General features: G+C 49.1%; 1 protein-coding gene across 3 annotated transcripts in view; it reads left to right on the forward strand.

Annotated features, from left to right (window-relative positions):
* Positions 1-20,531, forward strand: part of LOC135388801 (B-cell receptor CD22-like) — a 442,796-nt gene that overhangs the window by 371,867 nt on the left and 50,398 nt on the right. For all 3 annotated transcript variants that reach the window (XM_064618610.1, XM_064618608.1, XM_064618609.1), the window contains one exon: positions 3,168-3,476. In XM_064618610.1, the coding sequence (XP_064474680.1) occupies positions 3,168-3,476 (309 nt within the window). The remainder of the gene's footprint in view (positions 1-3,167; positions 3,477-20,531) is intronic.

The raw sequence follows: 20,531 nt of genomic DNA on the forward strand, positions 1-20,531 counted from the left end.
ACGAACAATTGTACAAGCACGTGGCACCACGCACAGGCATGCACACACCCTCGCACGCACACACGCTTCGGTGTGAGAAGCAGTTGCAATTTTGCACATGTATCTGTGACCGTTGAGACAGGAAACAACCTGTAAGGAAACCGAAGTGAATACCACGCTGGTATTGTTCCAACGTGAATGATGGAATACAGTCCTTGGATGGAATACACGTCCTTGCAATCGATACAGTCCCACGGTTCCTATAACGAAAGAATACAATTAGCCTCACTCGTAATGTACATCGTCGCTTCACCCATGAAGCCGATCCTCTCCTGCCGCCATTGGCAATACGTCCACCGTCTGCAACAGAATGTACCTCGATGGTTAAACACAAGTATAACGCAGACGTCGTACGATGCATCACAACTAGGTTGACTTACCTTGAGCAAACATTAAACCTGTACTCCGAAGCACGGTTGTCATCCTTGTCAAAAGCGAAGTTGCAGCGCAGACAACGGGCGAGGAAACAGGCTGGAATGCTCTGCGGAAGAATACGCGGTGCCACGTCACTCCTCACCAGCGGAGCGCGGAGCAACGTAGTACGCTCCAACAAAGGCACACATATTCAGCCGGCACACGCATTATTCAACAAGCACACGAGTACAGGGCGCATGAGGTACACATATTATTCAGCGGGTACGAAGCCGTTACATGCCGACGTGACGGCTTTGTATCCGCTGAAATTTGTCGATGGGGATCGCTGTGCTTGCTATTTGTATGGTAGCTAGAAAGGGTGGTACCCCGACCGGCGAGAGAAGCGCACGCTCCCGCTGGAAGAAAGGCGCAGAGGGCGCTCCGAGCCGGAGGTATGCGTTGTTTTCCCAGTCGGCGGTTCGCATTTCGATGAGTTTCGCCAATAATCGCGTTCGGAAGCATTTTCTTGCGAGTTTATTTTTAGCCGAGATACTACGAACAGGGGCTACGTGTATTCCTGAACGATTGCGGGGCTTTCACATGAAAAAACAATAACAACAAAACACAATTCGTACGATAACAGCCGACAGATTCTAGCGAGCGCGAAAAGCTGCCGCGGCTGCTCCAATTACATATTATACCTTTTAGTTATCCGCCCTTTCCTCAGCAATAACGGCACTTTACTGCACAAACAGGATACATTTGACTATTTATGGCTAGGACGATCATACAGCCCTGCCCTGAAGTATTGGCGACTAGCATAGCAGCTACCGCAACGAAAATAAAATAAATATTAAATAAATAATACATATAGCTTGTTTAAATAAATAATAAATAAATAAACAAAGCGCTTGGCCTGGTCTTCCTGGGTGCTATATTAGTTTAGTCGAGACTGTTTGGGCATATTCCTGCGTACTCTTCTCTGGTATCTGTCGAGGTATACGCCTTTTACGTAAAAAAAGAGCTTTGTGATCAAATACAATTTGCACTCAGCACCTGTTAGTTCATTTCTGTGGAGATCACAACCAACTTTGTGTGTTGAGGCTCGAGCACTGGTGGTCAACCCATGGAGCCTGTCAGGATGTAATTTGTACATGCTGAAAAATCTAGTGAAAGCTGCTTCAAAGGAAGCAGGGAAGAAGGGAAGGGTCCTTCTGTGCCGACGTATTCCCGGCGTCTACAGCTTCATCACCCATGTCAGGGTCAGATGTATTCCTTCTTTTGCAAGGCACTGGCGACTCCACGTTGCGGTTCCTCCTGTTGCGCTGAGCGGGCAGCTTCTTGGAATTTGTCCGGGAATTTTTGGGTCCGGGAGTATTGTACGTACCGCACCATCTTTCAGGGTAGGCTGGTCACGCTTCATCGGCTCGATCTTGACGTTCACGACGGGTGCATTGGCGTAAAAGCGCAGTCGTCGTAGTGTATTTCGCAAACGGCCGAATGCGTTTGGAGAGGCATGGCTGCACTTGGTGTACGCTGATTCCATTGTTGAAACCTTTCTGGGTCCTGCGGAACGGCGAAGAGCGCGAACTTTCCAGTTGCGTAACGGTATCCAGTGTTGCAGCCGGGCACAAAACAGTGTTTGACATGCTGCTTACGTTGTCCAGGCATTCAGGTGTCATCCCTGTGCGCTGAGAGAACCAAGTGGTCACTTGCTGAGAAACACAAAACGCTAAAAAGGCAAAGAAATAGACGAGCGGGCCGGGGACGCAAGCAAAACGTACGCGCGAACGCGGCGAACATAGCATACCTCAGACTCCCAGCGCCCGCTGGCGCCGTCTTCCAGCGGCGGCGTGCTCCGATGTACGGGAGAAGCGGCGCGGTCGAAGTACCACCCTTTCTAGCTACCATACTATTTGATAACTGTTACGGCTGTTTCCAGACGGTTACGGCTCTGTATACCAGCTCCCGTGGCTCAGTGGTTAGCGTGCTGGCCATGTCACGTCGAGACTGGGAGGTACCCGGGTTTGAATCCCGGTGCCGGCTGTGCTGTCTGGGGTTTTTCCTGGGTTTTCCTCAGACGCTTTCAGACATATGTCGGCACAGTTCCCTTAGAAGTCGGCCCAGGACGCACATTTCCCCAGGGCGTCAGTCGTGACGTTGCCCACATACGTGAGGCCGACAACGGCAAGCCCTATCACCACCACCGCCACCACGGCTCTGTATCGGCTGTACTGTCTGAGGGAACGTTTTTAACCGGCACGTGTTCGTCACAGGATTTAGAGTGCAGGGATACCTGGCAGAATAGAAACCGGAATCTGGGGACAGTGATGCTACGGCAGCGATTCAGTTGTAAGATTCAATCATAAATAATTGACTGCGAATTCCGTTAAAACACCTTGATCACTCGATGTGAATATCCTAACAAATCACATTTGCCTAGCTGCGTTTTTTCTCCGGACTGACGCTCTCGTCAATACCCGGAGGTAGTTTACCATTGTGGGCGCCCTGACATTGAACAAATACTATTTGTTGCGAATACCGACATGATGATTGTCACTGATCAACGGTATTTAAAATGCCTCGGTTCACCCCTTTTGATCTTGATTGTTTGCCGGTGCATGCTATATGTGTACCTAGTTGTTTCATGTTGTCGCATCCTTACTTTATGTCGGCAGCCCCATGCAGTCTGGTGTACTTAGTTCCTTGGACTGTAGACTGAGCAGCCGCTCACAAGGCAGTGCCATAATGTCTCTATCATTCTTCCTCGGTAGGTGGGCCCAAGTCGCTAAGTGGCTGCCTTGTCGTGAACCAAGCAACGACGTGGTTTCTCGTCGAGTGCACGTTGGAGGTGGACCGGCCGGACGAGTGGTACTCGCTGGAAGTGTTCCACGCTGACTCTGGCCATCTGTTGGCCAACGTGACCTCCCTTCGTCGTCCCACTTTTCGTGTGGGTCCCATACCTCCAGCCACAGAGTGCCTGGCTCTGGCGTTCGCCGTCAACGACCGAGGTCGCTCGCAGCCGCAGAAGGTGGTCGTGCGAGCCATACCTCCGCCTTCCAAGTTGCTCACCTCCTCTGCAGGTCATCATATTTATGAATACTTCCTAAATTTTTTTGTTTTGTTTACAATAATGCTTATGTGCCTGTGTTCGGTTTGTTCCAATGTACAAAAATGTTTTCTAAAAAAAAATGTCCCCTTTCCGTTATAATTATGGTGCATTTTATTCTCCTTCCTCGGTGTCTAGCAGTATCGATTCATAATGCGTGGTACGTGTCTCACACTGTATCTTCACGAAATGTTGTCTGTCTAAATGATGCTCAGGTATCGTAAAACTAATTTATAGCTGTGCCTAATTTGTAGCCTTTCAGCGTGGGGCGGAGGGCGGAGACGCGTACTATTGGTAGTGGCCAGACGCCTGACGAGCCCCACTGACGTCTCCTATACGCTCTGCAAGTAACCGAGCGTTCTGCGCATATCTCCTCTCCCGGTTACTCCACTCGGAAAGCCCCATTGGCTACGGCGCCGCCCTCCCTCTTCCCTCTCACTGCCTCCTCTCATGCGCAGAGACGCACTTGCACAGCGTATACCCTTTAAGAAATCCGGAACTATGAAGTTTTGCGTGTTCTTTCGAAAGTACGAGGACGCGCGAAGCGTTCACCGACGGCATTTATGTGTATACCGTGTGTGAATACCGAGGCATTCAACGAGGTTCATTTATGATGCTAAATAAAATTAATATCATTTCTTAGCTTGTGGCGGCACTTTAAGGACCACACAAATAAATTCGCTGCGGGCCAACCGCGAGCAAGTCCATACACTAACGATGTAATCTGCAGCAGAGACGTTCTTTCTTCAGACAGGAAGTAAGGAAATGCACGGTGGATAATACCGGAGAGTGCCAACAAAGTGCCGAATAGAGTTCTGAAACACAGCCACTAACAACACGACTGAATGTGCCATTAAGAGTCCCCTCGCCGTTGAATGGGGGAATCTCATTCATAGCACGCAACCAGAGTGCCACCACGGAGCGATACGAAATTGGAAACACGCTTTAGTCGACACCTACTGGATTATAGCGACCGTATCATTTGTACCCCTTCCGAGCACCGCAATTGGGAAGGTAGCGGTGGCGCTACGCATCGGTCCGTTTATTGTTTCATAAATTGCTATAATACCTCGTACTTCAGCTTACCTTAGGACTTCTGTACGAACGACGCATGCCCCACGGGAGATGCGCTCTTGCTAAAGTTGTTAACTGATTATCGTCATCATTCTATTCGTTTTGACGGAAGCTGTAAGCGGATAAAACCGAGAACGCGGCGGCAAGCTGATAAACATTCACGCTTGGAAAAACCTTTAGCTTGAGGATACGAAAGGAGGATAGAAGTTTGAGCGCCTGAGTCCTGTTGTCCCGTTTTGTCTCCTGACGCTCAATGTTCTTACTTTTTTTTTTTTTCAAGCATGAGGTGCAAGCTGTTGTGCTACTGTCGTCTGCTACGGCCTTATGTCCTCTTCTGCCAGTTCAAAATTAAAATTTACACCATCCAGTCATGATGATGATCTCGCAGGTTGATGTGTATAGCGCCCCTAATGGATCACGTCGGCGGGCTCCTGCATAGGTGCTCCTGGGCTATGCTCCTGAACACATCGTCGTGGACTGCCCTGAGCGCCAGGTCGCACGAGAAGTAATGATAGTGCAGTTGGAAGCTCTTCCAATCCCCTGTGTCACATTGGATGGCATCCTGTACCCGCAAGGACCTACCCACATCTGTCGGAGAGCACGAGACGCGTTGCTAGCCTTCGCCTCCCCCGTAGGACTGTCCTGATTTTGTTTATCTTTCTTTTTTGTTTCTTTTTTTTCTTTTTTTTTGCATGAGTGAAACTTTCCGCGAAACTTTAGGCTGAGCGGGGAGATCTCACGTATTCTTATTCTTCTTTTTGTTATTATTATTATTGAATGTCATCACCCTCCTGCACGGGATTCCGCATTAGTCCGCACGGGATCCTGCATCCGCTATAGTTTAGTAGGTGTAGGTCTCAGCACGTACAAGCTTGAAGCAAGTGAGATGGACAATTTATCATCTCACGTGGTGAGCGGCTCTCATGAAATTGCTAGGGAATGAGGGAAGTTCGCGGTGAATTTAAATGCGTGCGTAAGCAGGGCACGGCGGAAATGATAGAAAGTAACTTGTTCTGGGGATGGAACATACAAAGGGTCAAACACAACACAAGCCTCAAGTTGCCTGGGGACACAACAGTTGAAATACGGCAGGCGTCGAAAAAGCCAAACAGCGACAGGATTTCAACCACGCATCTCTCGATTACCCACCGGTCTCGACCGGTAATTGAGAGGTGCTTGGTTAAAAACCCGCCGCTGTCAGACTTCTTCGACGGCTGCCATATTTCAACTAAAGAAAAACCCTAGTCTCGGGGTTTTACATTATGCATATTTCAACTGTTGAGCAAGGCATCCATTCCCGCACGCATAGCATCGGAGGGCCGACCGGGAGTGTTGTAGCCGCTACCGAAACGAAGAAACGGAATACCTCTACCCGCCACTCCGCAAAAAAGTAGCGCAATACTATAGCGTCGCTACAAATTTGGAAAAAAAATAGAAAAAGGAACGCTATACCGAAACCGCTACCAAATAAAAGTAACGTAGATATTAGCGAGTGTTAGTGCCGCTGATAACGTCACCGTTAACTTGCCCTGGCTACCGGAACCAATGACACAGTGCATGACTCACAATCTTATGTGTTGATAGGGTGCGGTAGATGTGGTAGCCTACCGGGCTACCGGTAGCGGCCTACCAACACTCGCTACTATGCTCCTACTCTCTTAAAAATGAGGTTCACCACATAGCACGCTCCATTATGCACGTGCATAATGGGTACATGGATCATTCGGGATGATGGTTGGTTAGGAGCGTGCTATGTGGTGGAACTCATTTTTAAGAGTGTACTTTTCCGCTACCGTACCCATCTCCGGGGAACACCTTACCGTAGCCATCTCGTTGCGGAGTGTGTCTAAAGACGGTGCAATATTTATATGCCCTCACATAGCCAGCATACAGCATAAAGTATACACCAATATATGTTATTGCAGCCAATATATATTATTTCACGTTCATATTGACCTTGATATAAGACATAATTTAATACACATAGCGCGTGTGTGCATTTAATAATTTTCCTGTCAGAATGTTTCGAACACAAGACTGTTTTTTCGGCAATAACAGTAATTTTTCGAGATATCCGCTTATCCCTATCGCCAACTTTTCCGTTTGCTTACTGCCGACGGATTTATCGGTTGACAACTGTTCGGATTTATCAGTTTTTCCTGTTATCAAATGGCGCAACCTCTATCATAAGCGACCACTAATCGAGTCATCAACCCCAGCAGCACAATGTACTGAAAGTCGAGTGCAATAGGGGTGGACGGTATGTGTCTTATCGATGTTCCTTAGTTTCACGAGTCTGTTCAAGGCCTTCCACCTACCCGTCCACCCCTATTGCACCCGACTTTCAGTACATTTTGCTGCTTGGGAATAAGTATAGCTACCAGGTGGTAAAAAAATCACACGACTGACATGATTTTAAGCTCATGCTTTCGCCAGGGCCAACGCCTTCAAGAAGAAGCGACAGCCTTCTGAGTGCTGTTGGCATACTGCACTAAAACTTAGAGAAAGAAAGAGGAAGAAGTGTTCCAGAACAGTCGCACATTTATCGAGCTCTGCCAAGTTTCTTGAGATTTAATTATTTGTGGCCTCCCGGGGTTGGCTTCCTGTCGGGTGGTCTACCCCAGGATTCTACAAAATGTCGACCATGTCTACCAGCGTCCCTGCGGCGCCGGTCTTGGCCACCGTGAGACCTCCCAAGGATCACGCTTTCAACTTCACTGTCCCCGATGGGGTTCCCGTAGACGGCGTCCTCGATGCCGTCTGTGATTTGGTCGGTGATGACCATGTACACTCGCTTCAGCACCAGGGTGGCCTCAGCTTCCAAGTGACTGCGAAACATACACGTGCACGTGACTCCTTCCTCGAATCCGGCAAGGTTGTCATGGGCGATATTGAGGTACCGTTGGAACCTATTACAACTTCCAGGATAGTATACATAACTGTCAAGCGACTCCCCGAGTATGTCTCCGACGATGCTCTTGTTCATGCCCTTGCTCCGTTTGGAACAGTCAAAGCGTTTTCGTTTCCGGTCTACAAAGATCGTCCGAATATCCGAAACGGCATCCGCCTGGTCAAGTTTGAGATGAAAAAACCAGTGCCCAACTTCCTATCCGTTGGGAGTGATCGGGCGATGATTGATTACAAGGGCATCAAGAAAGTTTGTGGCAGATGCGGCTCTGAGGGCCATATCCGGAGCGACTGTAAGGTCCCTCGTTGTGAACGATGTGCCGTGTTTGGTCACGCTACGGCGGGTTGTCGCGCCCTGTGCCGTCGCTGTGGTCACAACCACGCAACGGTTGACTGCACCATGCGACGTTCGTATTCTTCGGCCGCGCGTGGCCTACAACAAGACTTGCCCAGGGCTACCGCATCGTCTGAAGATGCTTCACATCAAATGCAGACATCAGACTTTCCTCCTCTGCCAGAGGTTAGCAATATGGCCTGTGCACCCGAAGATACCCTTCCTGAACATCAAGCGGACGACGTCGCCGCTGATGGCGGAGTCAGTATTTCGGGAAGCGACTCTGCTTTGCTGTCTACTGGTGACGCTGAAATGGAAGTGGACGCCGTCGCCATCGCGGAAGACAGAGCGGCCGCATCCGATGCGCTCGATCTGTGCACTCGGCATGTGACGTGTGCTCCCCCTCCAACTTACCCTATGGTAGAAGAAGTAGTGGTAGAGGCAGCTATTCCCGACCAGGGCAACATGAAGGGGCTAGACGTAAGATCATCTCCTCCAAGCTCCTGCACCAGTGAAACTTCGACTTCAGTGTATTCGCTGCAACGTTCCGACAGCGATGAGCCCCCTGTTGGGAATTGTGTAAGGAAACACCAATCCAACCTCACCTCGTCTGGTGATGGGACTGATGCATCCAACGGGAAGCCGAAACGCCATCACAAGAAGCCGCGGACTGGTTCTCCTAGGCTTCATGCCGTTCATGCTGTATCTCCTGAAGACGATTCATGCGACTGATATTTTGTGCTCTTTTACATTCACTTATGGCTCTTCATGTCATGACTCTTAACGTGCAAGGACTCAGATCAGCGCCCAAGCAGACAGCTGTTATACAATTCGCGCGCAGCTTGAACTGTGACCTGCTCTTCTTACAAGAAACTCATTTCACGTGTTACGCGGATGTCATCTCATTCACTCAACGATGCAATGTCCGCGCTTTCTTCAGCTTTGGCTCTGGGCATCAGTGCGGTGTAGGAGTTGTTATACTCAATCGTAACTTGTTGTCCCACAGCTATGCGAGATATGATGCAGACGCGCGTGCGCTTCGTTTTGATTTCTTTGTCGGGTGCAGGAAACTGACATTTTTCACCGTTTATGCTCCTGCCCGTGTGAGTGAGACCAATTCCTTTTTCTATAATTTTCGCACTAGTTTTGTTTCGTCTGACGCCGTCTTGTGTGGGGACTTCAACTGTGTTGTGGACTCAGATCGCGATGTTCGTGGACCGGGCCGTGGCAGACCAACATGGAATGCCAGGGAGCTGCGCCGATTATTGGAGCAACGCTGCCTCGTTGATGCCTGGACACATTTACACGGTTCGACGTTTGCAGCTACGTGGTCTCGCGGCCAGTCGTCGAGCCGCCTAGATCGCTTCTACGTCCCGCCCTTTCTCCAGGCACATATTTTGGGGTGCAGAGTAGCTAGCACACGTCAGCTTGGTGTTCACGTGAGTGATCATGATGCTGTGATCCTCTCCCTCAATATCGAACAGTTTCTGGTGGGCGGAAATGTTCGTTGGCGTCTTGATACCTCGTTGCTGCTAGATGACGGAGTTGTAGCCGATGTGAAGACCAAAATTGAAGATTACCTTTCGGTTCGCACGCCATCAGCAATTGAGTGGGAAACCTTTAAAGTTTGGGTGCGAGGCGTACTTTCGTCGTGGGGTCGTCAGCGTGCACGTGAGCGGACGTCTGCCCTCAAACGACTGGCGGCAAAGATACGTATCGTGAGAAGAGGGGCACCGCTGACGCCACTAATGAGAGAATACTTGGAAACTCTACAGGAACGTTACCTTCTCGCCCTTCAGTCACCTCCTGGAAAAATGCGACAAAACCATTTGCAAGCGCAGGCCCTCGCTGGTCACGGTGTTGTGACATATCTGCATTCCTCCCGGCAGACCGAGCACAGACTGTCTTCCAGTTTCCGCCGATCTGATGGCAGCATTACTGAAGACCCTGATGAGGTTCTCGGCGGATTTGAAGATTTTTTCCGGGCCTTGTACGCTGATTCGCCGATTGTAAACGGACACAATGCCTTTTTGGATGGACTCCCAATCCTCCCTCAGGTGGATCGAGAGGCACTGGCGCAGCCTCTTTGTATCGGAGAGTTGGATACTGCTGTGCGAAGAACAGTACCAGGGAAAAGTCCTGGCCCTGATGGCCTTCCCTCAGAATTTTATAAGACTTTTTGGCCTTCTCTTCGGTGGTTCTTTTTCGAAGTGGTGCGCAATAGCCTGGATGGTGCTCCGTTGCCAGAATCGTTCGGCTCCGGGCACATAGTGCTGCTCCCAAAGAACTGTGGTGATTTGGCCAATCCCGAAAACTGGCGTCCAATAACGCTTCTGAACTGCGACTATAAGCTTGTCACATCTATCTTGTCCTGTCGAATTCAGAGCGTTCTTCCTTCTGTGGTGCACCATTCCCAGACCTGCACTGTACCAGGGCGAACAATGTACGATACACTATCAGGTTTGAGAGATATGCTGCCCTACGTGTCCATGCGAATATCGGACGGGTCCCTGTTGTCCCTTGACCAGAAGAAGGCGTTTGACCGTGTGGCCCATTGTTACATGTTCGCTGTGCTTGAGACATATGGCTTCCCTGAATGGATCTGCAATGCAATCAAACACCTTTACCGCAACCATCGTAGTTCCTTGTACATCTTGCAAAGGTTTTCGAGAGAATTCCCTGTTTCAAGAGGAGTGCGTCAAGGCTGCCCTCTTTCGCCTGCTTTGTTTACCCTGGTAATTGACCCATTCCTCTGGAACATTGACACGAATTCGGGGATCCGTGGTTTCCCTCTCCCGCAATCAGGCGAGTGGAAGGTGACTGCCTACGCTGATGATGTAACGGTTCTTCTACGTGATGTTGACTCTGCATTCGAAGCATTGCGTGTGTACGAGTCCTATGCTGCGGTGTCTGGGGGTGCCCTGAACTACCAGAAGACCAGGCTCATGCCCCTCGGGAATCCTGCGCAATACCTGTCTCTCCCCTTCCAGCACGCCACTTCGCTGAAGATACTCGGCGTTGTGTTTGACAATCGTGGGCCTACGGCTGACAATTGGACAAGGGCCCTTGAAGAGCTGCGAGCAAAATGTGAAGCTGCCTCGCCCTACGAACTTTCTTACCGAGAGCGAACGTACCTTCTCCGGTGTATTTTATCAGGCCGTTTGTGGCATCTGAGCCACATCTCAATAGCCCCACAAGCAGTTGTGGTCCGGATTCATTCATGTTTTCTTTCTTTCTTTTGGAAGAAACGAAGAGGGCCTATAGCACGTGCAGTGTTGTCGTTTAACGAATCTGTTGGCGGCGTGAATTTGCCAGACTTCGGTCTTATGAACCGTGGAATCGCCCTGAGTACGACCTTACGAAGTCTCTTTAGCGTCGATGACACCCCTTCTAAGGTATTGTTAACCTACTGGATGGCGCCGTTTCTGAGTGAATTCCTGCACGTGGCCGTTGATCCGCAAGCAGCAGTGGTACCTCAGCGTTTCCATGCAGCCGTTCGCGCATATCACCAAAAACTGTCGTCCATTGTCCCCGTCCGCAGCTTGGCATCTGCTTCAGCCTCTTCCATGGCAAAGAAGGTGCTACAGAACAGTGTCACAACATGCGACGGTGTGCGAAGACGAATGGAGCAAGCGGCAAACATATCGTGGCAACTGTATGCGCCTCTCTGCCTGGATTTCTACGAGACGTCATGTGGAGCTTTGCCTGGGGAATCCAGCCTACTCGTGATCGTCTCCACACGTGGAATGTAACAACCTCAGACATTTGTCCATATTGTACGCACCAGGAGACTAACCAGCATGTCATCTTCGAGTGTCACGTTGCTCGTACGTTCTGGAGCATAGTCAGGCGGTCCACACGCATCTTGTGTCCTGTACAGTTCGACCGTAGGTGGCCACATCGGCTAAGTGTATTGCTCACCGCGTGTGGTGCTTCTGTGCTGTGGAAAGCTCGTTGCTCTGCTGTGGCCCGACGTCAGCGGACGACGCCTATCTTCTTGTTGGTTCGCAACGTGCGCGTTTTGCTCACCAAAGTGTTACAGCACCAACTACTCGCTTTAGGTGTGCAGGGGTTCGCGCAAATGGTGTCATCACCCCTCGATCTTGTATCACAATGGGTGTGTGACCGTCTCTGGTGCGCCCGCATGAACGTCATTCACGTGCTCTTATTTGCCCTGTAAATACTCTGCACCTGTGTATATATTCCTACTTATTATGTACTGCATTCCATACTGTACATAATCGCAGACATCTAGGGTGGTGGTCTTAGGGAGTACTGTATGTATGTTTGTATGTATGTATGTATGTATGTTTGTATGTATATATGTAAGGAAGTGTGAAGTAGTGGATCTAGAGTGGTTTGTAAGCATATGTGTATGTAAGGTGTACGTCAACTAACGTGGGAAGTAGCAGTTCTTATTCCGTCCTTGAGTTTAATAAATTTTCCTTTAACAACAAACTTAGGTCAAACAAGAATTAGGAGTTACTGTTGTTGCCTACCCGCTGCTTTCATTGTTCCAACCACGCGACGGCGCGTCTCTTACAACAAGAACAGCAACAACTTCATTGTGAGATGACGAATGGGGAGTTTCATCGCCACGACAGTTTCCACATTCTTTCGCAGTTTCTACCCTATGGACTTTTTCACATACGCGTCGTAGCCTAGCGGCGCTCCAACGAACCATGCTCGGCCCGCGTCAAAACAAATCCACGTGGATAGCACAAAGGACCAAAACCGGTCCGGAGTGGGGCCGACAAGGTCGCGCCCTCCGTGCGATCTCCCCACTGGTCCCCACTTCTGTCGTCCCCATACTGCGCCATCTAGTGAAGACAGGGATAATCCTGTCCGGCGCCTCAAGGTCATACGCATGCGCATAGGCCATGGTGAAAAAGGTCCATTGCTGATGGTGATGTGAGCAATTCCGCAGCTGCGCGCGGCACCTCTCTGTTTTCATCCTCTCTTGCAGTGGTGGGCAGTACTACATGTTTTCCCGTCGTATTTAATCCATATACCGCGGAACTTAATCCTTATACCATGGAATTTAATCCTCATGACGACACTTTTAATCCTTGTTTCGTGGTACTTAATCCTTATACTGCCACTTTTAATCTTTATGCCGTGGGATTTAATCCTTAATTCTTCTGTTAAATTTAATCCTCGTGCTGCTAATTTTGACTACTTCCTCGTTTACAGCTATAAATTGACTTTTTCATGGCTATCACTTCTCAATGCAGTACTATGGGTCGGGATGGGACTACCTACATGATTTATGACCTGTTTTGACTATTTCCTCGTGTACAGCCATAAATTATACTTTTTTGTGACTATCACTGCTCAATGCACTACTATGTGATTGTATGAGACTACCTGCATGATTTGTGACCCGATATGACTATTTCCTTGTTTACGGCTATAAATTGACTACTATGGGATGACTTTTTGCATGATTTTTTACCTGTTTTGACTATTGTGTGGGAGAGATTTACTGAACGAATTTCACGTGGGTACTATACAACAAGCACAACACACACACAAGATGAACGATACAGGACGATGCAAAATGCGGCTATTAACAAATGAGAGGCAATGAATGATAAATGATCATGGATGGAGAAAAATATGTAGAAAATATGAATACGCTTATGACGGGTAACTAGCGATGGTGACGAGACCGCCGACAGCGCGGACAGAAGGGTGATGGCCCCAACGGCGCACAAACCCACCCTCCCCTAGCGCAAACAGTTCCCTCTGGAGGACGCTGACGACGCGTACCCGCAAAGATTGCACAAGCAGGAAGATCGGGACGTCGCGCCTACGCTGCGCCACAGCCTTGCATCTGGCACCCCACAAGACCTGGATCCACAGGACCCTACAAGCCGTCACAAGCACACTGTACTGTTGGCTGGGACGTCTGCGGTCAAGGGGTATTGGGCACATAATGTTTGTATGCCGCCTGACTAGCTGCCAGAATATGCGGGCTATGCGACAGTCGAACAGTACATGACGGTTGGTCTCCACACCGGTTCAGTATGGGCAGATACTCATCAGAGAAATGTTCCACACGTGGAGGTGATCACGCGTCGGCAGTATGCTCCACGCAAAACTCAATAATATGTCGAACAAGGAAGGAGGGAGCCACGAGCACACAGACCTGCTCCACGCGATGGTGTCCACCTGCCGACGACGGTGGGCCCAGACTGCGCTGCTGCACGCCTCATCCCACAAAACTGCCTGCGACATATGAGCGGGGCTGGTGGAGTTCGGGTTCACAGGGGGAGTAATCTGGGCCAGCATGCGATGGTAAGCATGAATGACAGCATGGAACCGCCGTGGTGATCGTGCTGCCGGGCGTGATGGTTTGAACGACTCCGGTGAAAGAGCGCGCACCAGAGGCCTCATCCAGTACATTAGAAGAACTTTTGTGGGCGATGGCTCCCCACAGAGGATTCGCAGAACGGTCTTCAGTGCAATTCCACGATTCATGAGGCCCATGTCAGGAAGGGCTAGGCCCTCTCGAAACACAGGAAGACAAAGGAAAATGCGGGCCACGGGCCTGTTGCGACTCTTCTGCCAAATGAAGGCTAAGATAATAGTGTGGATTCGCGTGACAACTGAGCGCGGTGCGATCAGCACATGACTCAGATGCCACACGCGTCCACAGAAGACGCTCCGTACGAGATATGCGCGCTCGTGGTACGTCAACTTGAATGCGCCGGCAGCCTCGCAGTTCGCGCAAAGTTCTTGCAAAGCGCTCGACCAGTTAGCAGGCGTGGGCCTCGTGCTGTCAAAGAAGACGCCGATAATTTTTAAGGAAGTAGTGCACTATTTCCTCCTCTAAGGCTATAAATTGACTTTTTTGTGACTATCACTGCTCAGTGCACTACTGTGGAGTGGCTGACCTGATATGACTATTTCCTTGTTTATGGCTATATATTGATTTTTGTTTGACTATGCAAACTCTATCCACTACTATAGAATGGTATGAAACTACCGGCATGATTTAAGACCTGTTTTGACTATTCCCTTGTTTATGGATAAAAACTGACTTTTTATGACTATCACTGCTCAATAGACTCCTATGTGACGGTATGGGTCTACCTGCATGATTTATGACCTGCTTTGACTATTTCCTTGTTTATGAGTATAAACTGACTTTTTATGACAGTGCCTACTCTATGATACTATGGGTTGGTATGTGTCTAACTGCATGATTTGTGACCTGTTTTGACTATTTTCTCTTTTACAGCCATAAATTGACTTTTTGTGACTATGACTACTCTATGCACTACTAAGTGGTAATATAGGACTGCTTGCATGATGTATGGCCTATTTTGACTATTTCCTTCTTTACGGCTGTAATTTGACTATTTATGGCTAGGACTAGTCTATGCACTACAATGGGGTAGTATGGGACTACCTGCATCATATTTAACATGTTATGACTATTTGTTTACTCCTATACTAAATGAACTTTTTATGACGGACTACTGCATGCACTACTATGGGATAGTATGTGACTACCTGAAAGTACCAGAAACTACCTGGAAAGTAATCGCTCTGAAGTTGGAACATACAAGTTTCCTGGGAACAAGAGCAATTGAAACATGACATTCATCCAAAAAGCCCCCTTCTTTTTCACGCCTCTTTCCCAATGTAAGTTGGTCAGCAATCACAAGCACATCACAGTATCACATGCTGGTCATCAGTTCTATATAATGCTCTTCATGTTCCCCTACAATTTATCGCTTCATTGATCTCTTTGCACGTCACATGCCTTCTATGTTAAGATGACGTGTGCCCGGATCTTGAATTCTCACATAGCAAGCGTTACCGTTATGTTTACGTTATGTTGTAGCTGCCAACAGGTCATAAACCATGAAGGTAGCCTTATACTATCCCATCGTGGTGTAAGCTGTAGTCGTAATTATATGAATTCCATTTGTAACTGTAAACCAGGAAATTCTCATAACAGGTCATAAATCAGGTAGTCTTATATTACCCCATTTGAGTGCATGAAGTAGCCGTATCTATAAAAGGTTCATTTGAAGCTGCAAACATGAAACAGTCATAACATGTCATAAATCACGCAGGTCGTCTCATAGTATCCCATTGTAGTGCAGAGTAGTTGTAGTCACAAAACGAACATTTCTAGCTGTAAACCAGGGAATTGTCAAAACAGGTAATAAATTATGTAGGTTGTCTTATAATATTCATTTGTTCCACGAAAAATAGTTGTATTCATAACAATCAATATGTAGCTACAAACCAGGAAATAGTCCTAACAGGTCATAAATCATCCAGGTATCTTAAATTTTCCCATGGCAGTTCAAATAGCACTCATAGTCATAAAAAGTCAGTTTATAGAAGTGAACAAGGACATAGTCATAACAGGTCATAAATCATGCAGGTAGCCCCGTACTATCCCATAGTAGTCCATTGAGCAGTGATAGTCAAAAAACCCAATTTATAGCCATAAACTATAAAATAGTCATATCAAGTCATAAATCGTGCAGGTAGTCCCATTCCATTGCATAGTAGTCCATTGAGCACTGATAGTCACAAAAAGCCAATTTATGCCCATAAAAAACGAAATAGTCACATCAGGTCATAAATCATGCAGATAGTCCCGTACTATCGCATGGTAGTGTATTGAGCAGTGGTAGTCCCAAAAAAGCCAATTTAGACCCATAAACAAGAAATTAGTCATATCAGGTCATATATCATGCAGGCAGTCCCATAGTATCGCATAGTGGTGTATTGAGCAGTGACAGTCACAAAAAGCCAATTTATAGACGTAAACAATGAAATAGTCAATCAGGTCATAAATCATGCAGGTACGTAGTCCCATGCGATCCCAGAGTAGTGCGTTGAGCAGTGATAGTCACAAAAAAGTCAATTTATAGCCATAAACAAGGAAATAGTCAAAACAGGTCATAAATCATGAAGGTCGTCCCACACTATCACATTGTAGTCAAAAGAGTAATGAGAAGATAATCCGAAAATTTAGGATTAAATTCCACGGCATAAGGATTAAAAGTGGCGGTATAAGGATGAAATTCCACGGTATAAGGATTCCGCTGTATGTGGATTAAATACGACGGAAAAACCTGTAGTAATGCTTTGTATTATGATACTCTTACTGTAATACCTTTGAGTAATCGTATTATGTATAACAATACTCATTTTTGAAATGTATTGTATCGGCATTATAAGATACAAAATGGATGTACTTCATGTATTACAATACTTTTGAAGGTGTATTACTTTCCCAGAGGCCATATGTCCGACGTGTCACCGGTACATTTTATCAGTACTTTTTCGTGTCCCACAAGCATTCCGGCACGAACAAGGCCCCTATTATTCCCCTGCCTCAAATTATCCCAAAGGGAGTGACCTCGGGGCCAGAGGTTGCAAGAGGCTTCCCCGCATTTCTTCCAGTTCAGGTGCATAATGATGGTGGTGGTGGTGGTGATGGTGATGGTGAAAGGGCTTGCCGTTGTCGGCCTCACGTATGTGGGCAAGGTCACGACTGACGCCCTGGGGAAATGTGCGTCCTGGGCCATAATGGTGAGTCATCTCACTGCAAGGCCTTTAACGTATGAAACGGCCGGTTCAGTCCAGTCGCCTCTGTACGCGGTTGCACTATGGACAGTAACACACCTTTTGACGGCCCACATTTTATCGTCCAGACTGAATGAAATCAAGACTATGAAGACTACAATATGGACGGCTTTTTTTTTTGTACAAAATCTGCACTTTGAGCCTCCGAGCTTCTTTCTGTCGAGTGCTTGTGTCCGTTTGCCCCCCCCCCCCCCTCAAGCTCAATGCCACGTGACCCACTTCGTCGATACACCAGCTTGTTCGTTTGCTACTTGTTGCCACTGTCTCCACATAACTGCCAGTCTACACATAACTGCGGGGGAGGGGATACGTTTGTAGCAGTGCAGCACATGTAGCAGTGCAGCACCTTCATCCACATCGCTACTGGTGCGAGGCACCATCTCACGAGCACGATCGTTAAAGAGTCAGTTGGGCTCTCACCACTAACCGAACAGGTTGTCGTTCTTTAGAGCTCCCAACATCGGTGACCCGGACGTCGAACGTAAGGATCGAACATCATCCTTAACCGCCATGTCCGTCGACCATCAAGCCCACCCGCCGTCTCCATCTAACCCATCTTTATCTGCAGTGGCTGTCAAGTTACCACAATTTTTTTACCGCAACCCGGCCGTGTGGTTTATCCAAGCGGAGGCGCAATTTCATCTCGCTGGCGTAACATCACAACTGACGAAATTTTACCATGTCACCTCCGCCCTCACCCCAACTGCGGCCGATGAGGTGTACGACGTCCTCGTCAACCCCTCGCCAACCATGCCTTAGGACCTGCTCTCAAGCAAGCCCTCCTGCAACGCACCACCTCCTCCAGCCGGTCCCGCCTTCAACAACTGCTATCCGCTGAAGAGCTGGGAGACCGCCGCCCCACACAGCTACTTCGCCGAATGCGGCAGCTGCTTGGCAACAATTCCGCTACCATGGACGACGTTCTTCTCCGTGAATTATTTTTACAACGTCTGCCACAGAACGTCCAAATGGTTCTGGCAACAGCAGCGAACATGTCACTCGACCAGCTGGCTACGCTCGCAGATGCGGCTGTTGAGGTCGCCACCGCTGCACCACAACACCCCGTTCTTCCAACACCGTCTGCAGCGGCGAGCCCTTCTGGCTCTCCGCAATTAGAAGACCTTTGCCGCGAGTTCCGGGCGCTTGCCTCTCCAATTGCAGCATCACATGTTCCACCGCAGCAAACTCGTCAACCCTACCGTCGCCGCCGTTTCAGTCGGAGTCCACGGCGCTATTCTCCCAGCCGCTCGAATAGCAGAGACCGCGACGGAAGCAAGCGGCAGCGATTTGCTGGTCCCATCGCAAGTTTGGCGCCGAGGCCCATCATTGCCTACTACCATGTTCTTGGCTGCAGGGAAACCCGCCCGCGGGCCAGTGATGGCGACCAATGGTCCATCCTCCCAGTCCAGTCGCCTATTTTATATACGGGACAAAACATCAGCCCGCCGCTTCCTTGTGGACACCGGCGCGGAGGTGAGCGTATTGCCAGCGAGCGGAAACGAACGACGACAGCCACCTCTCTTCCACCTTACCGCTGTTAACGGATCTAAGATCTCCGTGTACGCTCAACGCTCCCTCACATTGAACCTGGGTCTCCGCCGTGTGTTCCGTTGGCTCTTCCTGGTTGCGGCTGTCTCTCACCCCATTCTCGGCGCAGACTTTCTTAATAACCATCAGCTGCTCGTCGATATGCGCAACCACCGACTCATTGACTCTGCCACCAGCCTCAGTCTCCGGCATACGATCGTCCCATCAGTCTCTGGGCGTGTCAGTCTTTCAAGCTGACGGTAATCCCTACCTTGCCGTCCTCAAGGAGTTCCCTCAACTCACGCGCCCACCAGATTGGTCGAAGCCTGTCCCGCACAGTGTGGTCCACCACATCGAGACAAACGGTCCTCCCGTCTTCTGCCGCCCCCGTAGAATACCGCCGGAGAAGCTGAAAATTGCGAAGGACGAATTTGGCCACATGTTGGAAATGGGCATCATTCGTCCATCATCAAGCAGCTGGGCCTCTGCTCTCCAGGTCCCAAAGAAAACCGGTGACTGGCGGCCATGTGGGGACTATAGAGCGCTTAATCGGGTTACCATCCCCGATCAGTATCCCATCCCTCATGTTCTTGACTTCACCGCATTCCTTCACGGCGCGACGATTTTCTCGAAGCTTAATTTGGTGCGCGCTTACCATCAGATACCCGTTGCGGAAGCCGACATCCCAAAAACAGCCATTGCAACACCGTTTGGCTTGTTTGATTCCCACGGATGCCCTTCGGGCTACGGAATGCCGCCCAATCATTCCAGCGCTTCATAGATTCCGTCACCAGAGGTTTGCCATTTGTTTTTGCATACATCGATGACATCCTCGTGGCCAGTCAATCCGAAGAGGAGCACATTATCCATCTGCACAAGCTTTTCTCTCGTCTCTCCGAGTACGGAATTATTATTAACGCCAACAAGAGCGAATTTGGCGTCTCCTCCTTGGACTTTCTGGGTCATAGGATTTCTGCGGATGGCCTCACACCACTGCCATCGAAAGTCTAGGCAATCGCCGAGTTTCCCAGGCCAACATCTCTACGCCAGCTCCGCAAATTCCTGGGATTAGCGAATTTTTATCGCCGCTTCATCCCGTATTGCGCTCAGATCCTTCGCCCATTGGAGCAGTTCCTCACCGCCAAGTCTGCGGCGTCCCAACCACTGGCCTGGACTGCCGACTCCATCGCTGCATTCGACAGAATCAAGGAGGCTTTGGCAATCGCCACCCTCCTTGCCCATCCTCGCCCAGATGCCCCAACTTACATGATGGTAGACGCTTCGGCTACTGCCGTGGGCGTCGTGCTCCAGCAGAAGATGTCTGACGACCCAGATGATTGGACTCCCATCGGTTTCTTTTCACGCAAATTGCGCCCTGCGGAAACACGCTACAGTACGTTTGGACGCGAATTGCTCGCCATATACCTCAGCGTCAAACACTTCCGGCACTTTGTCGAAGGCCGTGTCTTTACCATCTTCACGGATCATAAACCCCTCATGTATGCCTTCCGTTCGTCCGGTGCCAACTACACCACACGAGAGCAACGCCACCTTGCCTTTGTGTCG

This window comes from Ornithodoros turicata, chromosome 3, assembly GCF_037126465.1.
Source record: "Ornithodoros turicata isolate Travis chromosome 3, ASM3712646v1, whole genome shotgun sequence".
Lineage (NCBI taxonomy): Eukaryota > Metazoa > Arthropoda > Arachnida > Ixodida > Argasidae > Ornithodoros > Ornithodoros turicata.